This window comes from Terrapene carolina, unplaced genomic scaffold (genome assembly GCF_002925995.2).
Source record: "Terrapene carolina triunguis isolate 2854851 unplaced genomic scaffold, T_m_triunguis-2.0 Scaffold199, whole genome shotgun sequence".
NCBI lineage: Eukaryota > Metazoa > Chordata > Testudines > Emydidae > Terrapene > Terrapene triunguis.
The window spans coordinates 2,807,090-2,830,622 of record NW_020664550.1 but is presented as its reverse complement, the minus strand read 5'-3'; the positions used below and the strand labels follow the sequence as shown (position 1 = coordinate 2,830,622).

Genomic DNA, 23,533 nt, shown 5'->3' with positions numbered 1-23,533 from the left:
CCTGCCGCGCCACAACAGACCCAACCATCTGTCTGGTCTGGTATCCCTCCGCCTGCCGCGCCACAACAGACACAACGATCCATCTGGTCTGGTATCCCTCCGCCTGCCGCACCACAACAGACCCAACGGTCTGTCTGGTCTGGTATCCCTCCGCCTGCCGCGCCACAACAGACCCAACCATCCGTCTGGTCTGGTATCCCTCCGCCTGCCGCACCACAACAGACCCATAGGTCTGTCTGGTCTGGTATCCCTCCACCTGCCGCACCACAACAGACCCAATGGTCTGTCTGGTCTGGTATCCCTGCACCCGCCACACCACAACAGACCCAACAGTCTGTCTACTCTGGTATCCCACCGCCTGCCGCGCCACAACAGACCCAATGGTCTGTCTACTGTGGTATCTCTCCACCTGCCATGCAGCAACAGACCTTAATGGTCCATTTAGTCCAGTATTCCTCCTCCTGCCGTGGCAGAAGACCCAGTGATCTGTCTAGCCTGGGATCCCGTTCCCAACAGTGGCCTATGTCGGATATTTCAGGGAGAGTGTAAATCCCCTCCTTAATGCCCCAATATTTTCATTATTTTCCTCTGGAGGGAGAGGTGAGGGAAGGGGTAATTTTTTTCCTGGTCCCCTGCTGCTGACCAATTCATGCTCTGGGGCATCAGGGTTGGTGGCCCTTATAAGACAAATCCCTGCTAGAGCAGTTGTAGATGATCTCTTTCCCCACAAACGTGTCTAATCCTTTCTGGGACTCTGCCTCGGTAGAACGAGTGAGCACTGGGTTCATACCTGGCTCGTGAGACCAGCAGTGGTGATATCCTAGATTGTCGTATATTCACCTGGAAGCATTGACTCTGTGGCCTGTGGCACTACAAGCAGCTGCTGCAGCGCAAATGGGATTTTTTTTTTAAATCCTTTGTAATATTTTGTGGTAGTTTCTGCTTCCTGACCCCCTAAGCAGAGCACCTGCAGAGGGCTCTCCTGGCGTTCTGCTTGCCAAGTGTTCCTCTGGAGAATCTGACCTTTTATAGTAAACTTGGATGAAGGGTGGGGGTTAGCCTGGCTCCAGCTAAACTTCAGCTGATGGAAGTTAGGAAAAAACTTCCTTTTGGGCGGGCTGCTCTTAAACCTTACTCTGAAGCAGCTGGCACTGGCTAGTGGCAAAGACAGGAGACTGGGTTCGAGGGACCCTGGTCTGGGGACTCCTGAGAGAGAGGGAGAGAGACTCTTGTGGTAAAAGAAGCTTCTTGTAATTAATCTGGTTGAAATCCTGGCCTTGTTGAAGTCAGTGGGAACTTTGCCATTGACTTGAGTAGGACTGGTATTTTACCTTCTCTTTTCAACAGGAAACATGTCTGACTTTTGGTGTTTTGGGGACTTTTCTTGGTGCTGCTGTCTGGTAGTTGGGAGCCCTTTCTGTAGATGTACAGGCTGGTCTGGCCACAAGACCAGGAGCCAGGAGCTCCTCAGGTCTCCTGCAGGTTCAACATATCCTTAGGCATGTCACCTTGGGCTCAGTTCTTCAAAGGAGCTGAGTCCCTGCAGCTCCCGTTGACTTCCGCTGGGGTTGTGGGCACCCAGCACCTTTTGAAAAGTCAGGCCCTTGACCTGTCCAAGCCTCATCTGGAACGTGGAGATAAGAACACTTGCCTACTTCCTGGGGGTGTACGTGTGGAAGATAATGAGTGAATCTTTGTAGAGCATGTTGAAGCATTCTCATGTACAGCTGGGGGGAAAGCGACTCTCTATATAACTGTGGGCAGCTCAGTGGTAGAGCTTGGGTGCAGAGCCCGGGTCTCCTGACTCCTTGTATCCTGTCCTCTGACCCATACTGAATAGGAGCCAGAGCTCCCGGGCTCTGTTTTCAGCTTTGTCGATGACTTGTTGCACCTCAGATTGCTCATCTATGCAATGGGTACCGCTGTTCTTCTCACTCGTGCTCTGGCGGGTTGTGAGACTTCATAAAGTGGTGCCGGATCCTTTCCAGAAAGCAGCTAGGTAAATGCAAAGTATAGTCGTTTCTTCAGGAGTTCACGTGCTTGTTTTGGCCCCAAATCCCATGACTCTGTGTGTTTTGGTTTTTACTAGACCAACATCACCGCATGGCATCACACACAGGATGGGGGTTGGGTTTGTTCTCCTGGGAGCTTCTGGTCTCTGGAGCCAGTACCCACAGCAGGGAACATTGAGGAAACTACAAACAATGGGGTTTGCAAACGGCAGCAAAACTCAAGACCATTGTTCCGCTCCTGGTGGCACCACAAACCAGCCAGACAGAGTGAAACCAGTGGGTTCCTGTGCTTGCTCCAGGCGGATGACTGTGCTGCAGGGCCGTTGGAGGAATTGGGAGCAAAAGGGTGCTGCAGTGTAGTCTGTTAGGAGCCAGAGGGAAGGAGTAATAGCTGTTACACAGTTACATAGATGTCCCTCTGTGGGGACAAGCTTCCTGCCAACAGTGCTGAACGTGCATTTAAACAGTGCAGAGACCCAAGCTCTTGGAATGTACAGGCTGGGAGGAAGGGGGCACGGATTGATTTATTCCTGGGCGGTTCCCTCTTGAAACATGCTCCTAGCAGTTCTGCGTCCAGAACTTGGGTACCGTTGCTGTATGGCCAGCACAACCACTCTGACCCTGTCACCAGGTTGACCTCTCTCTCCTCCCCTAGGATGTCCATGAGGAGCCCTGTTTCTCCCCACCTGGAACTCGATGGAGCCGGGAACATGGTGAACTGCACCATCAAGACGGAAGAGAAGACAGATAGCTGCCATGAGTCCCCCCAGGGAGCACCCACTGGCTCCGATCCCCACTCCAGCGATTTGCATGGAGTGCCGCTGTCGCTGAGAGAGTGTGCTGACCCCCGGACTCTTCCACAGGTGGGGCTAAGTCTCCTAGGTCCCTTCTCTCCTCATTGCCTACAGGCTTGGGGTCTCCCACTTCCCACCCAACTCACAGGGCCCAATCCCAGCCTGTTGTCAGCAGGTGCAGTTCCATAGAGCCAAATTCGGTGCTGATTTATGAAGTCAATGGGATTCCATGTGGTATAAGTCTGTGCCTTGAATGCAGTTACACCTGCTGACCCCAGGTCTGTCTATTTAATTCTTCTGTCTAACCCAGGAATCTCTAATGCACTCATCACTCTGGTAACCAAGCTCCTTTGGCCTACCAAGTCTTCAAGCATATTAAGGGTATGTCAGAGGTGTGACTGCCTCCTGAATTCCTGGCTAGCACCCTAACCACTAAACCATCTTTCTTCCCACCTTTCTGCACTGTCCGGCACTATGAGGTTTACCCTTTCCTGCCAGTAGGTGGAGACAGAAACCAACTTGTCCTCCTAAGCTTGAGAGGGTAATGCCACATTCCAACCTAGACCCCTGGGCCATGCAGCAATGTAGTCGGTAGGCAAGAGAAAATGGTTGTTATCCTGTCCACTGCCTGCATTTACTCCTCATCCATAGGAAATAAAGCTGAAATTTGAGGCTCCCCCAGGCTTTCTGTCCATTGCTGATATTATCGAGTCAGTCTTGGGATTTGAACAACGGCCTTCAGAACAGAGCCAGCAGCCCCGCTGTAGCAGCACACAGATGTGCTGCCTTAGAAGCTGCTCCGGTTCCTCTGGGGAAACCTGTAGCTATGCTTTCATTTTCCCTTTATAATTGCTCTTGGGTTTTCCCCCGCTGAGCCACTCCCGCTTGCATAGCCTCAGACCCTGCTGCTTTCCATTCCTGCCTTCCCGGAGGTGGTCGCATTTGCAGAGAGGCATAGCAGTCTAAATAAATAATTGAAAACTATTGCAAACAAGCATTTGCAGCATGAAAAAAAATAAGTCGCCTTCAGTGCATTAGAGGCTCAAGGGGCTGGCGTCGGTCAGGAGTAAGGAGTCTCCAGTTGAGAAGTGCTGCCTAGTGGTCAGAGCTCAGAGGCAGGCTGCGCTTTTCAAAGGAGCCCAGAGAAGTTAGGCACCCAATTCCCATTGACTTCTCCTTGGAAATGCCAGCCAGCACTCCTAGGCTCTGTTCCTACCTCTCCTACTCTCCCAGGACCTGTTCAGTAGCCCATTAAGGACAATGGGAGTCCTTACATTGCCTCAGGCCCTTCCCTAGAGACTGGGTAAGCTACTCAATCTCTCCCATGGTTTCTCCATCGGTGAGTAGCCTGCCTTTTAGAAAGGTTGTGAAGCTGCTTCTTTGTAAAGTGCTTTGAGATCCTCTGAGAGGGTCTATGTCAGGAGTGCGCAGGGATATTTCTTGGAGAGCAGAGCTCGGGATGGTATTTTATACCCTTCAGTGTATTTTCTCTCCTCCCTGCTTCACCGCATCACAGGAGCTACTGCATGTGGTTCTCTGGCCTGTGTTACATAGGAGATTAGATGTTCGCAGTGGTCCAATCTGTCCTTAGAACCTGTGAATCTTCCCCCTTTGGAGGTTTGTGGTGATAGGTGGGAAACTGAGAGTCACTTTTTGTACATTGCAGGAATCCCGGTCTCCTGTGAGCAATGCGTTAGATTCCAGGAGGTCTGCGTTTGAGCCTGCTGTCAGCAGCCAGGAAAAGTTAGATTTCAACAGAAACTTGAAAGAGGGTAAGAAGGGTTTCTGAACATCCATCTCCATTGAAATCCCCCTGATCTACAGATATACAAATAAACATACTTTGAACAAGATCCTGAACTGGTGATAAGCAATGTAGCCTCATAGATAGGGCCCTATCAAATGCACAGTCCATTTTGGTCAACGTCATGGTCATAGGATTTAAAAAATGGTAAATTTCATGATTTCAGTTATTTAAATCTGAAATGTCATGGTGTTGTAACTGTAGGGGTCCTGACACAAAAGGGGGGGGGTGTCACAAGTTTATTGTAGGGGGGTTGTGGTATTGCTACCCTTACTTCTGCGCTGATGCTGGCAGGGCGATGCCTTTAGATCTGGGCACCTGGCCAGTAGCCACCACTCTCTGGCCACCCAGCTCTGAAGGCAGCACAGAAGTAAGGGTGGCAATACCGCGACCCCTCCCCCCTAAAATAACCTTGTGACACCCCCCTCCCGCAACCCCCTTTTGGGTTGTGACCCCCAATTTGAGAAATGCTGGTCTCCCCTGTGAAATCTGTATTAGGATAAAAATAACATAAAAGATAAGATTTCATGGAAGACACCAGATTTCATGGTCTGTGAATTTGGTAGGGCCCTACTCATAGACAGTGATGACAATCAGTGGCCACGACTAAAATTGTTTCTCCTACTTCTCTCTTTCTGTCTCTCTCCAATCTCTCTGGCCTCACCTTGTACACTCCTATGGTGACAGTTATGCCAACCATTGAGAAGTTACTCTCCAGTGACTGGAAAGAAAGGCTTCTGGGTAGAAACACCATGGAATCCAAAGAGGTGAAAGGTGAGCAGTAGAGTAACTACCATCCCCTCCTGTGCCCTTACCTTCCCATCTGCCCCCGGCCCTTTTTCTCCTTTGTCTTGTGTGTATGAAAAGGGGGTGTGAATGGGGGGTGAGTTTTGCATACATCCTCCCTCCCCCGTTTTTGGTTTTGCTCAAAATTGGAAATGTCAGTAACAATTTTCATTGGAATTTTGGGGAAAAGATCTGACCAGTCCTAGTGAATATTCATCTGGTCAGAACTCGACTATGTGAGTCTCTAGAGCGTATGCTAAAGGGATGAAATACAAAGCAACCCCGCCAATAAAGTATCTAGAGAATTTGTGTCCAAGTCCCAGCTAAGCTTTCTGCTGGCTGTAAGGCAGGGGTTCTCAAACTTCATTGCACTGCGATCCCCTTCTGACAACAAAAATTACATGACCCCAGGAGAGGGGGGCCAAAGCCCGAGCCTGCTGCCCTGATGGAGGTGCGGGGGGGGAGGGGGGGAACCAAATAGCAAGGCTTCAGCCCCAGGCAGGGAGCCTGTAACTTGACCCCTGCAACCCAGGGCTGAAGCACTCAAAGTTTTGGCCCTGGGTGGTGGGGTTTGGGCTTTGGCTCCAGGCTTTAGCCCTGGCCCCAGCAAGTCTAACGCCAGCCCTGGCAACCCCATTAAAACAGGGTCGTGACCCACTTTGGAGTCCCGACCCACAGTTTGAGAACCACTGCTCTAAGGGTATGTCTGTGCTGCAGTCCGAGGTGTGACTGCAGCATGTATAGACCCCAGCTAGCTTTGATTAACAATAGCAGGGAAGCCATGACAGCATTGGCTAGCCACTCAAGTATATACCCAGGGTCCTGGATGGGACTGTACGTCTTGTGCTCCCCCAGGTGCCCAAGGTGGCCAGCTCACAGCTAGCTCAAGTGTGTCTACGTGTGCTGATGTCACACCTCTGACACCAGTGTAGACGTACCCTAAACCTTGTAGAATAATGGGGTATCATCTATTAAGCCGCCAGCCCTTGTTTACTGACCCTCTGCTGTTTGGTTACTTGCTTGGCCCAGGAACCCAGGAGAGCTTAGCGGAGAAGGAGCTGCAGTTGCTTGTCATGATCAACCAGCTCTCCACCTTGCGGGACCAGCTTCTGACAGCCCATTCGGAGCAGAAGAACATGGCAGCCATGCTGTTTGAGAAGCAGCAGCAGCAGATGGAGCTGGCTCGGCAGCAGCAGGAGCAGGTATTCGGCCAGTGCTCTGGGGTATCTGTTTCCCCTGCCCTGTCTCCCATCCCTAGGGGTGAGTTTCAGAACCAGGGCAGGTAGCCCAGCGAGCACACATTGGTAGGGCTGCCCACCCTCTTGGCTCCACTTGAGCCACACCTCAGAACCGGGTGGAGCACGAGGACCGAGCAGGGAATAAAATATAAAGTTTACAAAATGAGGAAATGTTTTGACTTTTTCCGAATTAAGGCTAAATGAAGCACCGAGGGGCTAGTGCAACAGTTAGTACCAGGGCTGCGGGGCTTGATCCATTCCAGGGCATGAAGCTTCAGTGTTTCGTGTTTTATGAAATTAGATAAAAGCTAATTTCAGGTGGAAACTTGGGACATGTGCCAGGAAGGACAGTTTTGTGGATAAGTCACTGGGCTGGGACTCAGGAGATTTGGCTTCAATTCCTGGCGCTGCCACAGACTCCCTGCATGACCTTGCGTGGGTCACTGCATCTCTCTGTGCCTCAGTTTCCCAATCTGTAAATGGGGTGAATAATCCTTCCTTTATCCCAGCTGTTGTCTCTCTTTTGATACTATTTCCTCCAGAGGGAAGTTCAAATGTAGCTTTTAAATGGCTGAAGGCTCCTTTTTATGTTTTCTCATGATTTAAAAAAAAATATTACCATAATTCTGTCCTTTCAAGCTGGGATCATCTTGGCCCAGGGACTCTTCTCAGGTGGAAGGTAGGGGACAATTTTTGAGGCTACCCCTAGGTACCAAACAGCTTGCTCCTGGATTTGGCTGATGGTTGCCTTGTTCAGGTGATACAGGGCTTCTGGGGTAGCGAGGCAGGGTGCGTCTATCAGTCAGGATGGGAGAGCTTGCTGGGGTGTTTCTCTTTCACTGTGGAAGGATCCTGACCATCATCTTGGTCATCACTGGTTCCTTCAGCTCTAAACCTGAGGTGCTACAGCTTGAGCTAAAGGCCCAAGGCCTTGTCTACACCCTGACGTACCCCAATTGAGTTAAACCGATGCGAAGACCTGTGTGGACCCTCTCAGTGCAGTTTAAGAGCAGTGCGTTTTAGCTTAGTTTAAACCTGCTCGACTTAAGCTACCCAAACTAGAGCATCCACACAGCCGGTTGCACTGGTACAGCACCATTACGCCTTGAGTTAAATGGACGCAGGCCCCTTGCCGGCAGCTGTAGCTTTACCCCACCTCTGTGGATCACACACAGAGGGGATGGGGGATACATTCTAACCGGTGGGATGCTGCCAGTCCCGTGAACCCGCCTGTCAGAGACGCCGAGCCCTCCATTGCCCTTGTGTCTTTGGCGTCTCCGCAGACCAGTTGTGTTTGTGGCTTGTTTTGCTAGAGCTCGGTGCGTTGCGCCCCTCCCGTAGCCCCTCGGAGGCAAGCCAGGCTAATGGCCCTTGGAAGGCTCGGTTAGCCGGCGTTTTCCAGCCACCGTATCATTGCTGTTTCCCCCCTCTGACAGATTGCCAAGCAGCAGCAGCAGCTCATTCAGCAGCAGCACAAGATTAATCTGCTGCAGCAACAGATCCAGGTAAGGGGGAGCTTTCCCGCCTCGCCCCCTTGCGCAGTCCATACTCTGGTCCCCCTTCGAAGGGCTAACTCCCCCCCTTCCTCTTGACCCCACAACCTTGGCTCTTGCCTGCACAGGAAACTCCTTTACCATTGTGAGTGGGATTAGCCCCCCGCGGCCTAGCCGCTTTGTTCCGCAAAGGTGATTTGGTCTCTCTCTCTCCAGCAGGTCAATATGCCCTATGTCATGATTCCAGCCTTTCCTCCCAGCCACCAGCCTCTCCCCGTGACCCCAGACTCCCAGCTAGCGCTTCCCATCCAGCCCATCCCTTGCAAACCAGGTAAGGGAGGCAGAGGGGGTACAGTATTGCGGGGATCGGGGCAGGGAAAGGGACAGTGGTGAGCAGAAAGGGGGAGAGGTGTGGGTGGGAGCGTGGCCTCCCCTCAGAAATACCCTCTACGTAATCCGGGCATTCTCCCTTTCCTGCCGTTCCTTGGGCAGCGATCTCGGGGTTTGGAAGCTCAGGGAGAGCCGAGGAAAGTTGTCTAAAAAGCTGAGATTGGGGTGGAGGGGGGAGAAACTGTGAGCTTTTTTGGCCAGCAGTGGGGAGGCAAATCGCTTTCCCTGGCAGGTTTCTGATGATCTGACTGAGGTCACCTTGGCCCATCTCTGGCTGGCCATCCGGGTGGGAGTGAAACCGCTCCTGAAAGCCCAGGCAGTGCGAGCCGGCTTTCCTGTTGTCATTGAATCTGGCTGCAGAGTCCCTGGTTCTGTGTGAGTCGACAGCTGAGCGCAGAATGGCTGCTGGATTAGCTGGTCCGGCCACCTCGCTGCTGGCGCTCTGTGGTGCCACTCTGGCGGAGTGGTGACATGCAGAGTGTGGAACTCGCTCCGCCACTGCCCTTCCTCTCTCTAGGTCAGTTGGGACCTCTAGGTGCGACCGTAATAGAAATAATAGTAATATACTTGAATCCTTGCCATGCCATGGGGCTCTAGCCCCTGGTCTGCACTTGGAACTAGCCCCGATGGCAGGCTGGTTTCTAGCAGGGGTTAGCTCCCCCGGTGCAAATCTCTCGTGCAGTGCCACTGTGCTGGGCTGGAAATCGGGGCCGGTTCCAGGCACAGACAAGGCCTAAGTAGATCCCACCTGCCCTTTGGTTCTGGCAGCAGGCTGCGTGCGAAGCACCTGTTGTGACCTCATTCGCCAACTTCCCTCTCGCTGTCCTCTCTGCAGTGGAGTACCCCATGCAGCTGCTGCACAGCCCTCCCCCTCCGACGCTGAAGAGACCCGCCGGCTCAGGCCACCTCCAGATGCAGGTACCGTCCCGAATCTGCCGTCCTCCTGGGGACCCAGCGTAACCCAGGGATGTGCCTCACTCTTCCCTTCTCCCTGTCTCTCCCCTCCCGCCCCCCCACCAGGAGTCTTCACAGCCGCTGAACCTAACGGCCAAACCCAAAAGCTCTGAGCTCTCCAGTGCCTCCAGCTCACCCAGCCTGAAGATGAGCAGCTGCCGATCCCTCACTCCTAACCACGGGGTCACGAGAGACCTTCAGTCCAGCCCTCCCAGTCTGCCTCTGGGTAGGTACCCTCAGACGTGCTCTCGGCTGGGCGTCCCTTGCCTTCATCCCCAGCCTGCTTTGTCGTTCGGTGTGTCGCTTAGAGAGGAAACATGCTTGTGGGATCCTGGCAGTTCTCTCCCCATGGGGAGGAGGGAGATGGAGAATCTCTCCCTAGTCCATGGGAGCTGATCCATTGTTCGGGGACTTGCCTGCTCTGATGTTCAGGACGGTTCTGGGGAAAGCAAGATGGGTGACTCTCTTTGGGAGAAACCGAGAGTCTGTGCTGGTGCTGGGAGATGGAAGGGTCCCTAGGCAGCCTTCTCAAACCCCACCCACCCAAAGAGAGATCCAGTTTGGAAGAAGAAATGTGCTCTCCGCCCAGGGGAAGAAGAAAACCACCTACAGGGAAGAAGCATTGCTGTGGGGGGAAGGCTGGAGGGCTCCCTGGGTGGAGTAGCTGGACTTCTGTGTGGTGCGGATGGAATAGTGGGAGACCAAGCTTTCTGATTTGAACCCTCTGCTTCCCTTGCTCGATGCTAATAGGGAATGTGTCGGCAATAAGAAACTAGAGGCTCTAGATGTCTCTTAGCTAGATGCATAGCTCCTATGGCTGGGAGTAACCCCTTCTTTCTTGGGGGTATGGGGCCTATGCAAGGACAAGGTGCTGGCTGTGACGTATTCTGCACTGGGTGGTTTATCCTCAGGATTTCTGGGAGAGGGGGACGCCATCACTAAAGCGCTCCAGGATGCACGGCAGCTCCTGCACTGCCACAGCGGGGCGACGGAGAGCTCTCTGAATAATCCCTACCGGAAGGTGAGCGACACTGGGACTGGGAGTGCCGAGGGGCTGGTCCCTGATCGAATGGGGAGATCTGAGAGGAGCCAGAGAGACCAAGGATTCTCAGGGGGAGGCTGTGAATGGATATAAAGGGGGGGCCTTAGGAAGAGCCCTATAGAATGTAATAGAAAATCCCTTTTCTATAGGTTCCTTCAGACCATCTTATAGAATTGAATGGAGAATTGTCTCCAGGCTGTAGCATTCTGTAGGTTGGTTGAGAAACACCCTCTGGAGAAAGGACCGCATCCCTTATGAAACCCTATTGAGGTTCCGAGGCGTTTCTGCAAAGTGTTATTGGTTGTCTCTCCTGTTATACCATATAGGCAGGGCCGGCTCCAGGCACCAGCTTAACAAGCAGGTACTTGGGGCGGCCAAGGGAGAGGGGCAGCACCTGCGGCAATTCGGGGGCGGCAGGTCCCTCACTCCCTCTAGGAGCAAAGGACCTGCCGCTGAACTGCCACCGCCGATCGCGGCTTTTTTTTTTTTTTGCTTGGGGCGGCAGAAATGCTGGAGCCGGCCCTGCATATAGGTCCCTTTTCCATAAGGGCACTGGGGGTTGGGAGTGGATTGCATCCTCCCCAGGTAGATGATGCTGAGTGTGGTGTATACTGGAGACCCGGGGAGTGGATCTCAGGGACTGTCTACCACACACTAGAACTCAGGCAATCCTGTCTGAAACTCGTCCCTGTGTTGTGCACATGGCTGAAGTCCTTGCCTGACAGAGTTACCCAGCCAAGAGCTGCTAGCTGGATTGCCTGCCCGTGAGACGAGGAAGCGCTGGAAGCCCATGGGGGATGGTTCATTGCCGGTCACTCTGCCACCAGTGACCTGACTTGTGTTGGTAACTGGCCGTAACTTCTGCTCTCCGCGGGCCTGCAGGACCAAATGGGCTTGGATTCCTCGCCCACGAAGGAGCGGATGGAGGAGACGTGCATGCACAGACTGGACGAGTCCATGTTAACCTGCGATATGGATGGTAAGGACACATTCTCTGTGTGAGGCTTTCTCCAAAGCCAACTCTGCGCCTGATCCTGAGAGGTGCTAAGCACTTTGGACATCCATTGAAGGGGAGATTCCCTGGGGCTGGGCTGAGTGGGAGAAAATGCATCACTTTTCCTTCTTCTCTTTTCTTCTGTTCTTCTCTTATTTTTTCCTTTTCCATTCTTCCCCCCACCCTTTCTTCTTTCTTGACCTGGCTACCTAGCCTCATGTCTCTCTTTGGGTTGCGCTACATGAGTTGAAATAAACAGCCAGAAGAGAATAGCAAAGACCTAATATAAGGGAAGTGCTTATTTGAGATGGGTGGGAATTTCATTTGTGGTCACTCAGTTGACTTCCTGCAGCCCTGCTCTGCTGTTCTCCCCAGCTGATGGGGACGCTCAATGTTACAGCTAAATTAGCGCTTTCTGTATTTAAATGGCGCTGTCGATACAGAGTGAACATGTGATGCTCCAGGGCATGGGAAGCTATGAGGAGAGGAGGCAGGCAACCAGGGAAGGCCACACTAACCACTTGTGGCTGGGCCATCCCCCAGAGGGCTCAGAAGGGGCAGTACAAACGTGGCATCTTGCACCATGGCGTAGTTCACTTAATTCCACTTTATTTTGCTTGGTTTCATCTTCGTTTAAAAAAAAAAGTCAATTTGTGATCCTTTTGGTCAAAGCCCGTTAGTTACTATGGAGACAATGATGTCCTGGAGGTGGATGGAGCTGGGTGTCATCTACAAGGGTGGCAAAAAGTCGATGAGAAAAAGCTAGATTGAGGCGGGGGCCATCAGGGAGTGGGTTATGGCTCCTTGATTCTGGGGGTGGTCTGCACCACGAGATCGCTACGCCAACAGAGAATCAACGGAGCATAGCTGCACCCTAACGCCGCCAGCATGGCCCCTACGCCCACGGGTGCGGGAGCTGCTGCTGATGGGCTTATGATGGACAGGAGCTAGTCCCTGCTCTTGTCCTCAGCTGGCCAGCTACAGCCAAATCCTGGCTCTTGATTGGTCCAACAGAGCCAGCGGGAGGGAAGGTGGCCTGAGGGATGGGCCATGGCTTGGGAAGCCAGCATTTGAGGGTCTCTGGCCCCACAAGTGGGGTGGCCGAGTGCCTGTGCGTGGACTGACTTTGACTAATGCAAGTGATGGACTAAAAGTCCTGGCACGAGACGTGCACAGTACAGACAGGCTGTTCACGCTGCTCTCACCTCCACCTCTGCTGCGGCACCTCCGTCCGGACAGGCAGCTCCCCTTTGCTGTTCTAGTCTGGGCCCCCTCCCCCAGTGCGGCTGAGGCCCCTCGATGTGGATGCTAAGCCTTTCCTAAAGGTAAAGGGGCTACACGTCGACTAGGGACTGAGCTGAGACCCAGCCAGTTCCCTTAGGCCAGACTTTCCCAAAGCGCCCGTTTGCATGCCCCAGCTTCTGAGTGCCTGACAGGAGACACCCAGGGCCTGCTTTTCAGAAGGGCTGAGCACCTGCAACTCCAGTGAAAGTTAAGGGGAGCTGCAAGTGCTCAGCACCCCTGAAAAATCAGGCTCCTAGAGATGGGAGATTTATTTTTCCAGAGGGTCTGAGAACCCACCACCTGGAAGCAACCGGTTCCTCGTGCCTTTGAAAACCAAGCCCAGGATTTGTCCCATTGGGCTGCTAAAAATGGAGGCTCCCAAGGATTTGAGCCTCAGTCTCTATGGTGAGAATCCAGTGCAGCATATCCCTACGCCATCAAGCGCCCCTTATTCTTATGTGGAAAACCCCCTTGCAGGGGAGACTCTTATCACCTTGGTCACCGTTTTGTATCTTGTGTTTGGTCCTCCCTTTCCCTGTCTTTTAACTGGCTCTTCCTTGCTGTGCCCCTAACAGGCTCACGACACTTCCCCGAGTCCAGGAACAACAACCACATAAAGCGGCCCATGAATGCTTTCATGGTGTGGGCCAAGGACGAGAGACGGAAGATTTTGCAGGCCTTCCCGGACATGCACAACTCCAGTATCAGCAAGATCCTGGGTGAGTGTCCCGCAAGCAAGCGAGGGTAGGGTGGGCTTGCCCTGCTGTGCTATTCCCAATGACATGGAATCTGCCAAGCTGTTTTGCTGACCCATGCAGCCATCAGCCACTGTCTATTGCTAATGCCATGCAGCCTACAGCTGGCCAAGGGGCTCTGAGCTAAGCTGAAATGATAGAAGCAACCCCCTCCTCTCTCTGGGGACAGCTTGTTGCAAGAGTCTGGATCCTCCACACTGGTACATGGATGCACTGACCGGCAAAGCAGCAGGGCCATAAAAACAAACCATTCTGCACCAAGAGGAGGAAGGAAAGGTTGGTGCTCAATATCACTTCACTGGCCAGGACCGCGCTTTTGTGCGTCTCTCCCCAAAGTCGCCTCTCCAGCAGCACAGTGCCCCTTGGCACCACATTGGGTCATGGGGCTGTGCATTGTTTTGCGGGGGAAAGCATCACATGCTGCACCATTTTCTGCAGCACTTGGTGCTTTCCCTTGATGCCAACCATCAACCAGGCCTAAATGTGCTTAGCGTGTGAGCTCTGAGGTTCAGAGCCCAGGGTGGTTCCTGGCTATGGAAAGAGGGTTGGTAGTGAGGAGATAATCTTCAAAAGACAAGGCTATCTGTCCATCCTTATCTAATCTTTTCTGAGCTTATCTAAGCATGTCTCAGCTGGGGTGAGAGGGAGATAAAAGACACCAATGAGATGCACTGGTATCTGGTATGATTTGACTAGTGGAGAAGCATTAGGGCTGTGGGAATGAGCTAATACTGCAGAGGAGAAAGCTTCCCTGGTGGAGAGGTCAGTGGTGGGACATGATGGCGAGCAGCAGGCTTTTATTTCCCCGGTGTCCGAGCTGGAATCAGAATGGCAGGTGTTGGCCAGCTAGGGTCTAGCTCACTTTGACAATGATCCACGGTGAAGGATAGCCCAGGATGTTTCTCATACCAGCTGGGCTTTCCGCCAGCCCCGTTGGTTGATGGATTGTAATCTCAGCTCCGCAGCCCGAATGTTCCCTCCAGGGTGGATTTGATTTAAATCATGATTTAAATCACTAGTCAGGAAGACTCGATTTAATCATGGTTTTCTACATAAAAGTGCATTCTTGTTGGTTGTTATAACCTTAATACATATTCTTCACAACTCAGAGAGAGATGTAGGTTTCATTTTTAGAAGGTACACACTATTAATTTTTAACGTGATTAATTTTGAAAACTTTTCAGATTAGTTTTATAGCTATATCAGAAAATGAATGATTGTTTGGTTATTTCATTTACCAAAGGTAATTGAAGCAGATATTTATGAAGTCATTGGGAGATGAACTATCTCCAATTCAGCATTAATCATTAATATTTGGAGGATTTTCTTGCTGTGCTGTATTAGGAGGGGAACATCACCAGACAGACATTTAAATTGTTTTATTTAACTAAAACAACAACATTATGTATTTTGGATTCTTTTCTTCAACAGCAAACATATAATATCTTAACAAAACAAGCATATGAATTTTTGAATTTAATTAAACATTCAAGTTTTTTAAAATCAGGTTTGTTTTTGTTAAAATTGTTTTTAACTAAAATAGTTAAAAGAAATATTAAAAAAAATATTAAATCTACTATGTCAGCCAGGTCAACATGAGAATCTTAAAATATTGGCTTCTGCAGCTAACTCAGTTGTCTTCACCCTCTTTTTCCTGTTTGTTCATAATCTGGAAAAGAAAAACGAGCTTTCCTGCTTTTTCAGGTCCCAAACCATTTCTCAATTTGGAATGAATTAGTCCAAAAGAAGAAAATATTCTTTCCACACCAGCAGAAGAAGCTGCTGCTGTTAAAAGTGAAATTATCACTTCAACAGACTCTGAATCCAAGTGCTTAAGTGATTTCTACCAGTTCACTGGTGTGACTTTCTTTAAAACATCATCAGCAAACATATATTTCTTGAATGGTTCTTATTCCCAAACTGGGTCTGTTTTACGGCCTGCTGCCATTATAGGTTTTCCTTTCTAGTGAGAGAAGGGTATGGTAGATCTCAAATCAATGAAGGCTACACTCAGAAAGACCTCAAGACTTCTGGAATATGCCGCTCAAACAATTTCACTTTTGTTTCTACTGCCTGTCCCTCCCTTCTCACATTTATCTCCAGACTTCTCCTGGTCCAGATCTATTCCGCCCCCAACAATCTTCTATTTATTAAACTTTTTGAAATTTTGCACTTTTAGAGAGAGGTAAGGGATTGACTCCATGTACACAAATTTGCAGAGGGACAGTAGGGTTGAGGTCTGTTATTTCTCACCTCTGTGTATAATTTATTTATTTATTTAAAAACATTTTTGCTGTTAACATGTATGTTATCTCTGGAGACACAAATCCACAGTTTGAGAACTGCAAAATTAAGCATCTCTGATGGTATCTTCTAGACTAAGCACTGAGTCCCATTGGGTAGATAGAAAGATTAACCTAAATAATCTATACAGAAGCCCCTGGAGCCCCATAAATTTGGGTCCCTAATCCATGACCTATTGGAACTCATTTACAAAACTTTTCTTAAACATTACATGAATATATTGTCTCTTACTATAGAATTAGAATTTATAATCCCCATTCCATGATAAGATATCTTTGATGTATATATAATGTATCTTAATTAAAATGATCTTTAGATAGGTTTTTTCCTCAAAAAGCATTTTATCAAAAAAATCCGATTTAAATAAAAAAAATCTGTTTTGTTTTTTTTTAAATCATTGATTTTTATCCACCCTGGTTCCCTCCTTCCCCCACTCCTTCTTTCAGATGATCCTCTGTGTCGCAGGCTAGAAACCAGAACCCAGATCAAATCCTGGCTCTAGTCAGATGGGAGGCCAGGGGTCAGAGAACTGGCCGTGCAAATGCAGCTATAAAAGGAAGCTTCTTCCCTGGTGGTCTATGGTATGGGGCTTATGAAAGTGATGGGCTAATAGCACAAGTAAACTTCCCCCACCCAGCTCTGCCCATGTACCTAATTCCCGATCTGCTCCAACCCTGCTAATCCAGTCCTGAGTCCCCCAACCGCTCTGCCAGTGCATCTCCTTCCAGGCCAGCCAGATGCCTGCTGCCCTGCCAATGCACGCGAACCTTGGCCAGCCATTCCCCTGCTGTGAAGCTGCAGAATTCCCCCTGGACTGAGACAAACAGGGACAATTCTTGTGACGTGCGTGTGGGAAATGTCTATGAGAGCGTAGTCTGATACCACCAAATTCATCGCACTTGTGGCATAAGCATGATGTGACCTCCCCTCCCCAACAAATCCAGAGGTGAAGGGCAGGCCTGTTTACACCTGGCACTGTGCGCTTCAGTTTTAATTCAAATAATATTTTGCCATTACAGCGCCTTTCATCGGATCATCTGAAAGCGCTTTACATGCATTAAGCCTGACCCTGTTCCACAGAGGGGGGAAACTCATCCAACCTGCAGAGGGGCTGGATGCTGCTGTCTGATCCCGCTGAAGTTAGAGGGATCTCAGAGCAGTCAGCCCCTAAGTGACCTCCCCAAGATCATAACACTGTCAGAGCTGGGAAATAGAACCCAGGAGTCCTGACGCTCAGTGCCCTGCTCTGAACCACACTCTCTTCCCAGAGCTGGGGACAGAACCCAGGAGTCCTGACTCCCAGAGCCCATCACCAACCAAGAGGTGACAGCAATAAGATCTTACCTTTCTAGAATATTGTAACGACTCTCTCTACATTAGGGTTCAGTCCTGAGCTTTTCCTGTCACCGTGTCTTGTTTTACAATTTTAAGTGTTGGGGGTAAATATTTCATATAGATTTTATATCACACGAGTGTCTGTCAGACCCTCACACCCTTTCTTCTGCTCGGTGTATCAACCCCCCTGGGCTACAGCATTCTGCAAAGGTCTCCAACTCACCTCACCGTGCTCCCCGCGCCGTGGTCTCATGTTGAATTGCTCTGTCCTAGCTTCGGTAGGCTTGCTATTTAAAGCCTCTGGTGTGGTCTGTGAGGAGTCCATCCAGACTGTTAGTAACAAGTGCGCATTAGCACAATGCAGGGGTTTGTGGGTTACCCTCAGTGCATGCTTTTAATTTGGTCTCTTGCGCCTTTTAGCAGCTCTGCAATGAACAAAGCTTCTCCCTCTGAAGAATCACTATGTTAGGATCTGATCTGTTACTTATGGCAACCCACAGCGTTTGGGGGGGTGTCAGGAACTGCCACGTTGTGGTGTGCTGGCTAATGTAATTATGTAGCTTTAAATAACTGGTGCGGTTCTTGTTTTGGCAGCCTGTGTTCATTTCTGCACATTTAGCAGAGGTGGAAAAGACTAGTGGTGGGTATCTTTGTAACCAGAGGCATGGAGCTGATACACCTCTACCCCGATATAACGCTGTCCTTGGGAGCCAAAAAATCTTACCGCGTTATAGGTGAAACCGCGTTATACCGAACTTGCTTTGATCCGCCAGAGTGCGCAGCCCCGCCTCCCCCGAGCACTGTTTTACCGCGTTATATCCGAATTCGTGTTATATCGGGGTAGAGGTGTACTTGCCCAAGCTGTGGTTGTCCATGTGTATCTTCCGGATGCATGGCTGGTCCTGGCGATCTATGCATAAAACACTCCCATAGAAGTATCTTAACACCCCTGTGCCTCAGTTTCCCATTGGTATAATATTTCCCTACTGCACAGGGGGGGTGTTAGGTTTAAGTGCTTTGAGATCTTTGGGTAAAACATGCCATGCCATTGGTTGGTAATCTGAACAAATGTGACATGCGTTTGCAGGCTTTTTACTCTAATATACGGAGTGACAGACCGTCCGTGCTATGCTATTTGCACAACTAGGGGCTACTCCCAAAACACTTGTTCTCCTGCATATTTCAGATCTGATCTATGCTGAATTCTCCCTTGTCCTATGCCTTGTACCATAATTTACACCAGTACAAAGGACTTGGATTGGAAAGCTCCCAGTTTGCACTTGTGCAAATGACTCTACAGGCAACAGAGATCTGGACCCATCCTTTTTGAACCCTACTATTGCTTTTTGACATGAAATGTAAGAGCAGAGGTAGAGATGGTTTGAGTGTTTTCCAGCTGGCGAGTGTGTTGCTCCATCCACTGAGTGGGACAGACTGGGGTTGTGGAGCCATAGAACCTGGGTTCTGTCTCCTGTGAGTGGCTTAGCTGTCAGCTGTTTTTCACTGCCTTGCAGCTGTGGATTGGTTAGACCAGACAGACAGTAGTCTTCCAGGACAGTGTGAGGTTCATATGGCTGTACTGGAAGGGAGAGTTTGCTGCTGCCCCAATCCCTGGCAGTTGTGGGAGTAGGGAGAGCTGGGTGGAGTGTAAAAGGCCTGCTTGCTTCCTGTGATTGAAGGTGGAGCCCTGGGCTCCTGGGGCAGGAGAGAAAGGACGAGTCTGAGACTGTACTTTGCCGGGAGCGTGGAAACCCTACGCTGACCTTATTCTTTAGACTTGGTCGCGGTGTGGCAGGTGAGAGCTAAGCTCCTGGGCAGGCTAGCTGTGCATGTCTGTGTATTCTTAGCATCCGTGGCACGATGGACATGAAAGCATCTGGGACAAAGGGGAGGAAGAAAGAAGAGGCATCAGATGTAAGGTTTGATTTTGTCTAGCTCTGAGCAGGGGTCTGTCTTGTATCTGAACTGACCCACTTTTACCCTGAGGCCTGATCCAAAGGCCCCCATTAATTTTCTGGGGAGCAGGCCCCGTTCCCCTGACAAAAGTGAGATTTTTCTCTCCTCCTGCTCCGTCCCCAGACTTGCTGGTTGAGCGTGACCTTCTCTTTCTGTCCGGCCTGCATTCTGTGCAGCACTCCCCTCTTTTCCCCGCCTGCCCTGGACCTTGGCAGGGATGACAATAAAGGTCAGTGAGCCCGGGGAATTCGAGTCACATGGCAGGATTGTCTATTTTAGCTGCAGCACCTGCTTGCCATACCTTTTGTGAGGAAAAAGAATCAAAAGCGCAGGACGGAGAGGTGACGCGGAAAGGTCAGCGGCGGGGAAGGGCGGGGGGAGGCGTTCTCTTTCACGACAGGTGGACTGGCTGTTAACAATGGCCTGGATAATCACATTTAAATGGGAGCAGGCTCCGTGGAATAGCCCTGCATTCCTCTGTGCCCTTGATATCCTGTGTCCCCTGTGACTGCATTGTCCCATTGAGGCTTGGCATACCTCTCAGCACCTGCCAATCAAGGACAATGACCTGCACAAGTCGCTTGAGTTGGGTGGCTCCTCTTGTTTTCAGATGTTGTTGTAGGCAAATGACATTTTCTTCCCCTGCCTCCATAACGTCTATTGGATTGTTAGCACAGTAGCTCCTAGAGACCCCGACTGAGGCCTTGTCTACGTGGGAAAATTGCATCAGTTTAATTTAAATGGATTCAGTTACACTGGTGCAAAGTCCTGTGTGGATTCTCTTATTTTGGTTTAACTCAAGCTAGTTAGGAATGGGTTTAAGCTAAATGGAAAAACCCACTCTTATACCGGAATAAGTGTCCACTTGGGAGTTAGACTCGTATAACCACAGTATACGGGTATAACCAGCAAAACTTTCCCACATAGACAAGACCTAAGTGATGTGCTCAAGGTCACAGGTGGAGGCTGTTGCAGAGCCAGGAATTGAACCCCCATCTCCTGAGTCTCCATCCCAGTGCCTTATCCCTAATGGCAGCGTTCTCCAAAGAAGGATTTATTTATTTTATTTAGTTGGTTATCTAAACTCGGAACTTCCCAGGAAAGCGGAGATGTTTTATTATACACTGTTAATTTTACAGAGCCAGCAGTGTGTGAGGCACCTCGCAGATGGGAAGTGCTGTGTGCAAAGTATTCTCTCCATTTTACAGATGCAGAAACTGGGGCAGTGGAAAATTATGACTTGCCTAAGGCTCTAGAGGGATTTGGGAATAGAACCCTGGGCTGCCTTGCTCCCAGACTGCTGCTTGGACCACTAGCCGAGGGGTTTTTAAGGAAAGGACTGATACTGTGGCAGGCTAAAGCATTCTGGCTCCTGGATTCTTTTCCAAGCTCTGACACAGACTCACTGTGCAGCCTTGGGCAAATCACTTTCCAGACGCTCTGTGCCTCGGTTTCCCCATCTGTAAAATGGGGGATATGGACCTACCTTTGAAGAGGATTGGGAGGTTTCATTAATGTTTATGAAGCATTGGGAGCACTCCTGGAGTATTGCTTATCCTGTGTGGCACTTCGTTGTTGCTCAAGCCCAGAGGTGGAGAGAAGAAATATCCCTGCTGCTCCTGTTGCTGCTCTGGTAGTTTGGGGAAGATTGTGAGAGTCCTTATCTAATGCCTTCCCCGCTCCACCTGGCCTGTGCAGCTTCAGGAGAGGGCTTTAAAGGTGTAACACACTGTGCTGCAAAATCTGTGCTGCATCAAGTGGCAGGTCACTTGAGTGGATAACAGCCTACTACTGCTACCAGCTAACACGGTTATTCTTCCAGCTCGAATGTTAGAGGCCCATGCTATGGCATTGGAGGACCTGGGTTTTGTCCCTAGTGATGGCCACGGATGGTGGGGAGTTTCAAAAGGCAAACATAACAGTTCTGTGAATCTCTCTGCCTTGTGTTCTCTCTTCCCAGGGTCCCGGTGGAAATCGATGACGAACCAAGAGAAGCAGCCCTATTACGAGGAGCAGGCCCGGCTGAGCCGGCAGCACCTGGAGAAGTATCCCGACTACAAATACAAGCCGCGGCCAAAGCGCACCTGCATCGTGGAGGGGAAGCGGCTGCGCGTGGGCGAGTACAAGGCGCTGATGAGGAACAGACGGCAAGACACCAGGCAGGGCTACTTGATAGCGTGAGGCTCCCATCTCTTTTGGTCCCCGTATGTCTGCATTCCCCCCCAGAAAAAGTGCCTTTGCTTGTAGCTGCTCAATTGCAACGAACGCTGGGGTGGAACCAGGGCCGACTCCAGGCACCAGGCAACCAAGCTGGTGCTTGGGGCGGCACCTGGAGGGGGGCGGCGCGGCGCTCCGGCCGCCGGGGAGAGCGGGGCCACAGCCGGGCTCGCCGCCCTCCCCCCGGCGCTCTGGCCGCCCTCCCCCCCCTGCGCCCTCCCCCCGGCCGCCGGGGGGAGAGCGGAGCCCCCGCCGGGGCTTGCCACCCTCGCCCCGGGACTCCGGCCGCCCCCCCCCCCCCCGCGGGGGGGCGGGGGGGGCGGCTGGAGGCTTTTTTGCCTGGGGCGGCAAAAAAGCCAGAGCCGGCCCTGAGTGGAACACAGGGCATAGCAGTGCTGCGCAGACGTTTAGGACAGGAAGTGAAGAGCAATACTGCATCCTGTTGAAATCGCAGTGGGGGTTAGATCAGCAGGACATGATTAGCAGTGTCAGTATATGTCCAGGGCATGGGGATCCTTAGGATCTCCCAGTAATCATTGTGTTACATACTTTGGCCACTAAGAACTTATTTTGGGTGTAGTGTAAGGGTGGAACCCCACATCCTCATACCCTAGAAGCACCACTGGTTGGAAAGGGGACTCTCCATTAGCTGTTAGCAGTTACGGGTTCTATGACACACAGCTGAGCCCATCCAGTATTGATTGGGTAGTGGCACACAGACATGCTAGCTAGTTCATTGCACTGTATCTATTAGTATATATGGTAGCTGAGAGAAAGGCGGTTATTCAATATTGCAAAGGGGCTGGGGGCCAGAAAGACCAGAAGGAAGAGAGAGTCCCCAGTAAGGCTGGTCAATAATTTTCCCTCAAACCTGTTTTTAATGGAAAATAAGAGTTTTCAATTATGTGAAATTTTTTACGAAAAGTTGCTGCTTTCCAAGGAAAATTTTGGATTTTTCGTCAAAAAACGGAACACTTGAAAACTGACATATTTTGGTTCAAAAATGCCACTATGGTGCCTCATGGGAGATGTAGTTCAGTTTCCCCTGTGAGCTGGGCTCCTCAGCCGGACTACATCTCCCATGAGGCAATTGCCTCCCTCACCATGAGGAGAGACTAGGGTGCCTCATGGCAGATATTGTCCAAACAGGGAGCCCAACCTATAGAAGAAAATGGGGTCATGAGACACCAGAACTACAACTCCCATGAGACACCATGGCAGCCTTTCCTAATTGAAATATTTCTGTGTTTGGCCAAAGTATTTCTGTTTTGGTTTTTCCACTGAAAACTCTAATCTTCTGGTGAAAATTTCAACAAGCCTAATTTTGTTGTTTTCGTGTTCATTGGAATTTTCCAAGGGAGGGTGGGAGTCCATTTCCCAACCAGCTCTAATGCCCAGGGACGGTGACTGTGATCTCCTGCTTTGCAGGCCCCAGGGCAGTCAGATGCAAGCCTCTTCATCGGATGTCCTGTACCAGAGGCCGGTGGGCATGCAGCTGGCGCCGCCGCTGGTGGAGCACTACCTGCCCCGCAGCATGGACCCCAACATGCCCGTCATCGTCAACACGCGCAGCCTCAAGTCACAAGAGGGTGACGGCGGGGAGGACGGGCACTCGGTGGCGGATGGCGAGATGTACCGGTACAGCGAGGACGAGGACTCCGAGGGCGAGGACAAGAGCGACGGGGAGCTGGTGGTGCTCACGGACTGAGCAGAGGGCGGGGGTGGGGTGGGGTGGGGCGCGCGCGTGTGTGAAGTGGGGAGAAGCAGCAGATTTTGCAACGTTCCCCCGCGTGGGGCTGGAACTGAAGACCTGACTGAGTGGGGAGGAGGTGGGAATGGGGGCTTGGGGAGAACTGCCATCACTGCATGGCTCCCTGATCTAGGAAGTGACTAGACTCAGGGGGTTGCTGGCGAATCCCTCTGCGTGCAGAGCTCTGCCCCCCCCGAATGGCCTGGCATGCAGGGCTGTGCTGGACGGATATAGTGGTGTGCGGGGGACAATGGGAAGTGTGCGTGCCAACGCACATGGCATGGGGGCAGCCCTTGGCTCATTTGCATGCCCAGAAAGAAGAGGTGCCGGCTCCGCTGTGCTGTGCATCTGCCCAAGCAGCAACGGGGATGCTGCTTGGCATGAGCGGGTCCTGGCCACCCAGCTGACGTCTGGATATTTCCTTG

At 51.1% G+C, this 23,533-nt stretch overlaps 1 protein-coding gene across 1 annotated transcript; it reads left to right on the top strand.

Moving 5' to 3' along the window:
• Positions 1–2,656: 2,656 nt before the first annotated feature.
• LOC113405045 (transcription factor SOX-13-like) lies at positions 2,657–23,066 on the top strand. The gene is made up of 13 exons (XM_026655270.1): positions 2,657–2,875; positions 4,473–4,578; positions 5,298–5,384; positions 6,426–6,598; positions 8,071–8,139; positions 8,344–8,458; positions 9,353–9,435; positions 9,538–9,697; positions 10,383–10,492; positions 11,396–11,492; positions 13,367–13,510; positions 21,102–21,318; positions 22,787–23,066. Exons 1-13 carry the CDS (start codon positions 2,669–2,671, stop codon positions 23,064–23,066), a joined length of 1,848 nt encoding a protein of 615 aa, XP_026511055.1. The 5' UTR covers positions 2,657–2,668.
• The last annotated feature ends 467 nt before the right edge of the window (positions 23,067–23,533 follow it).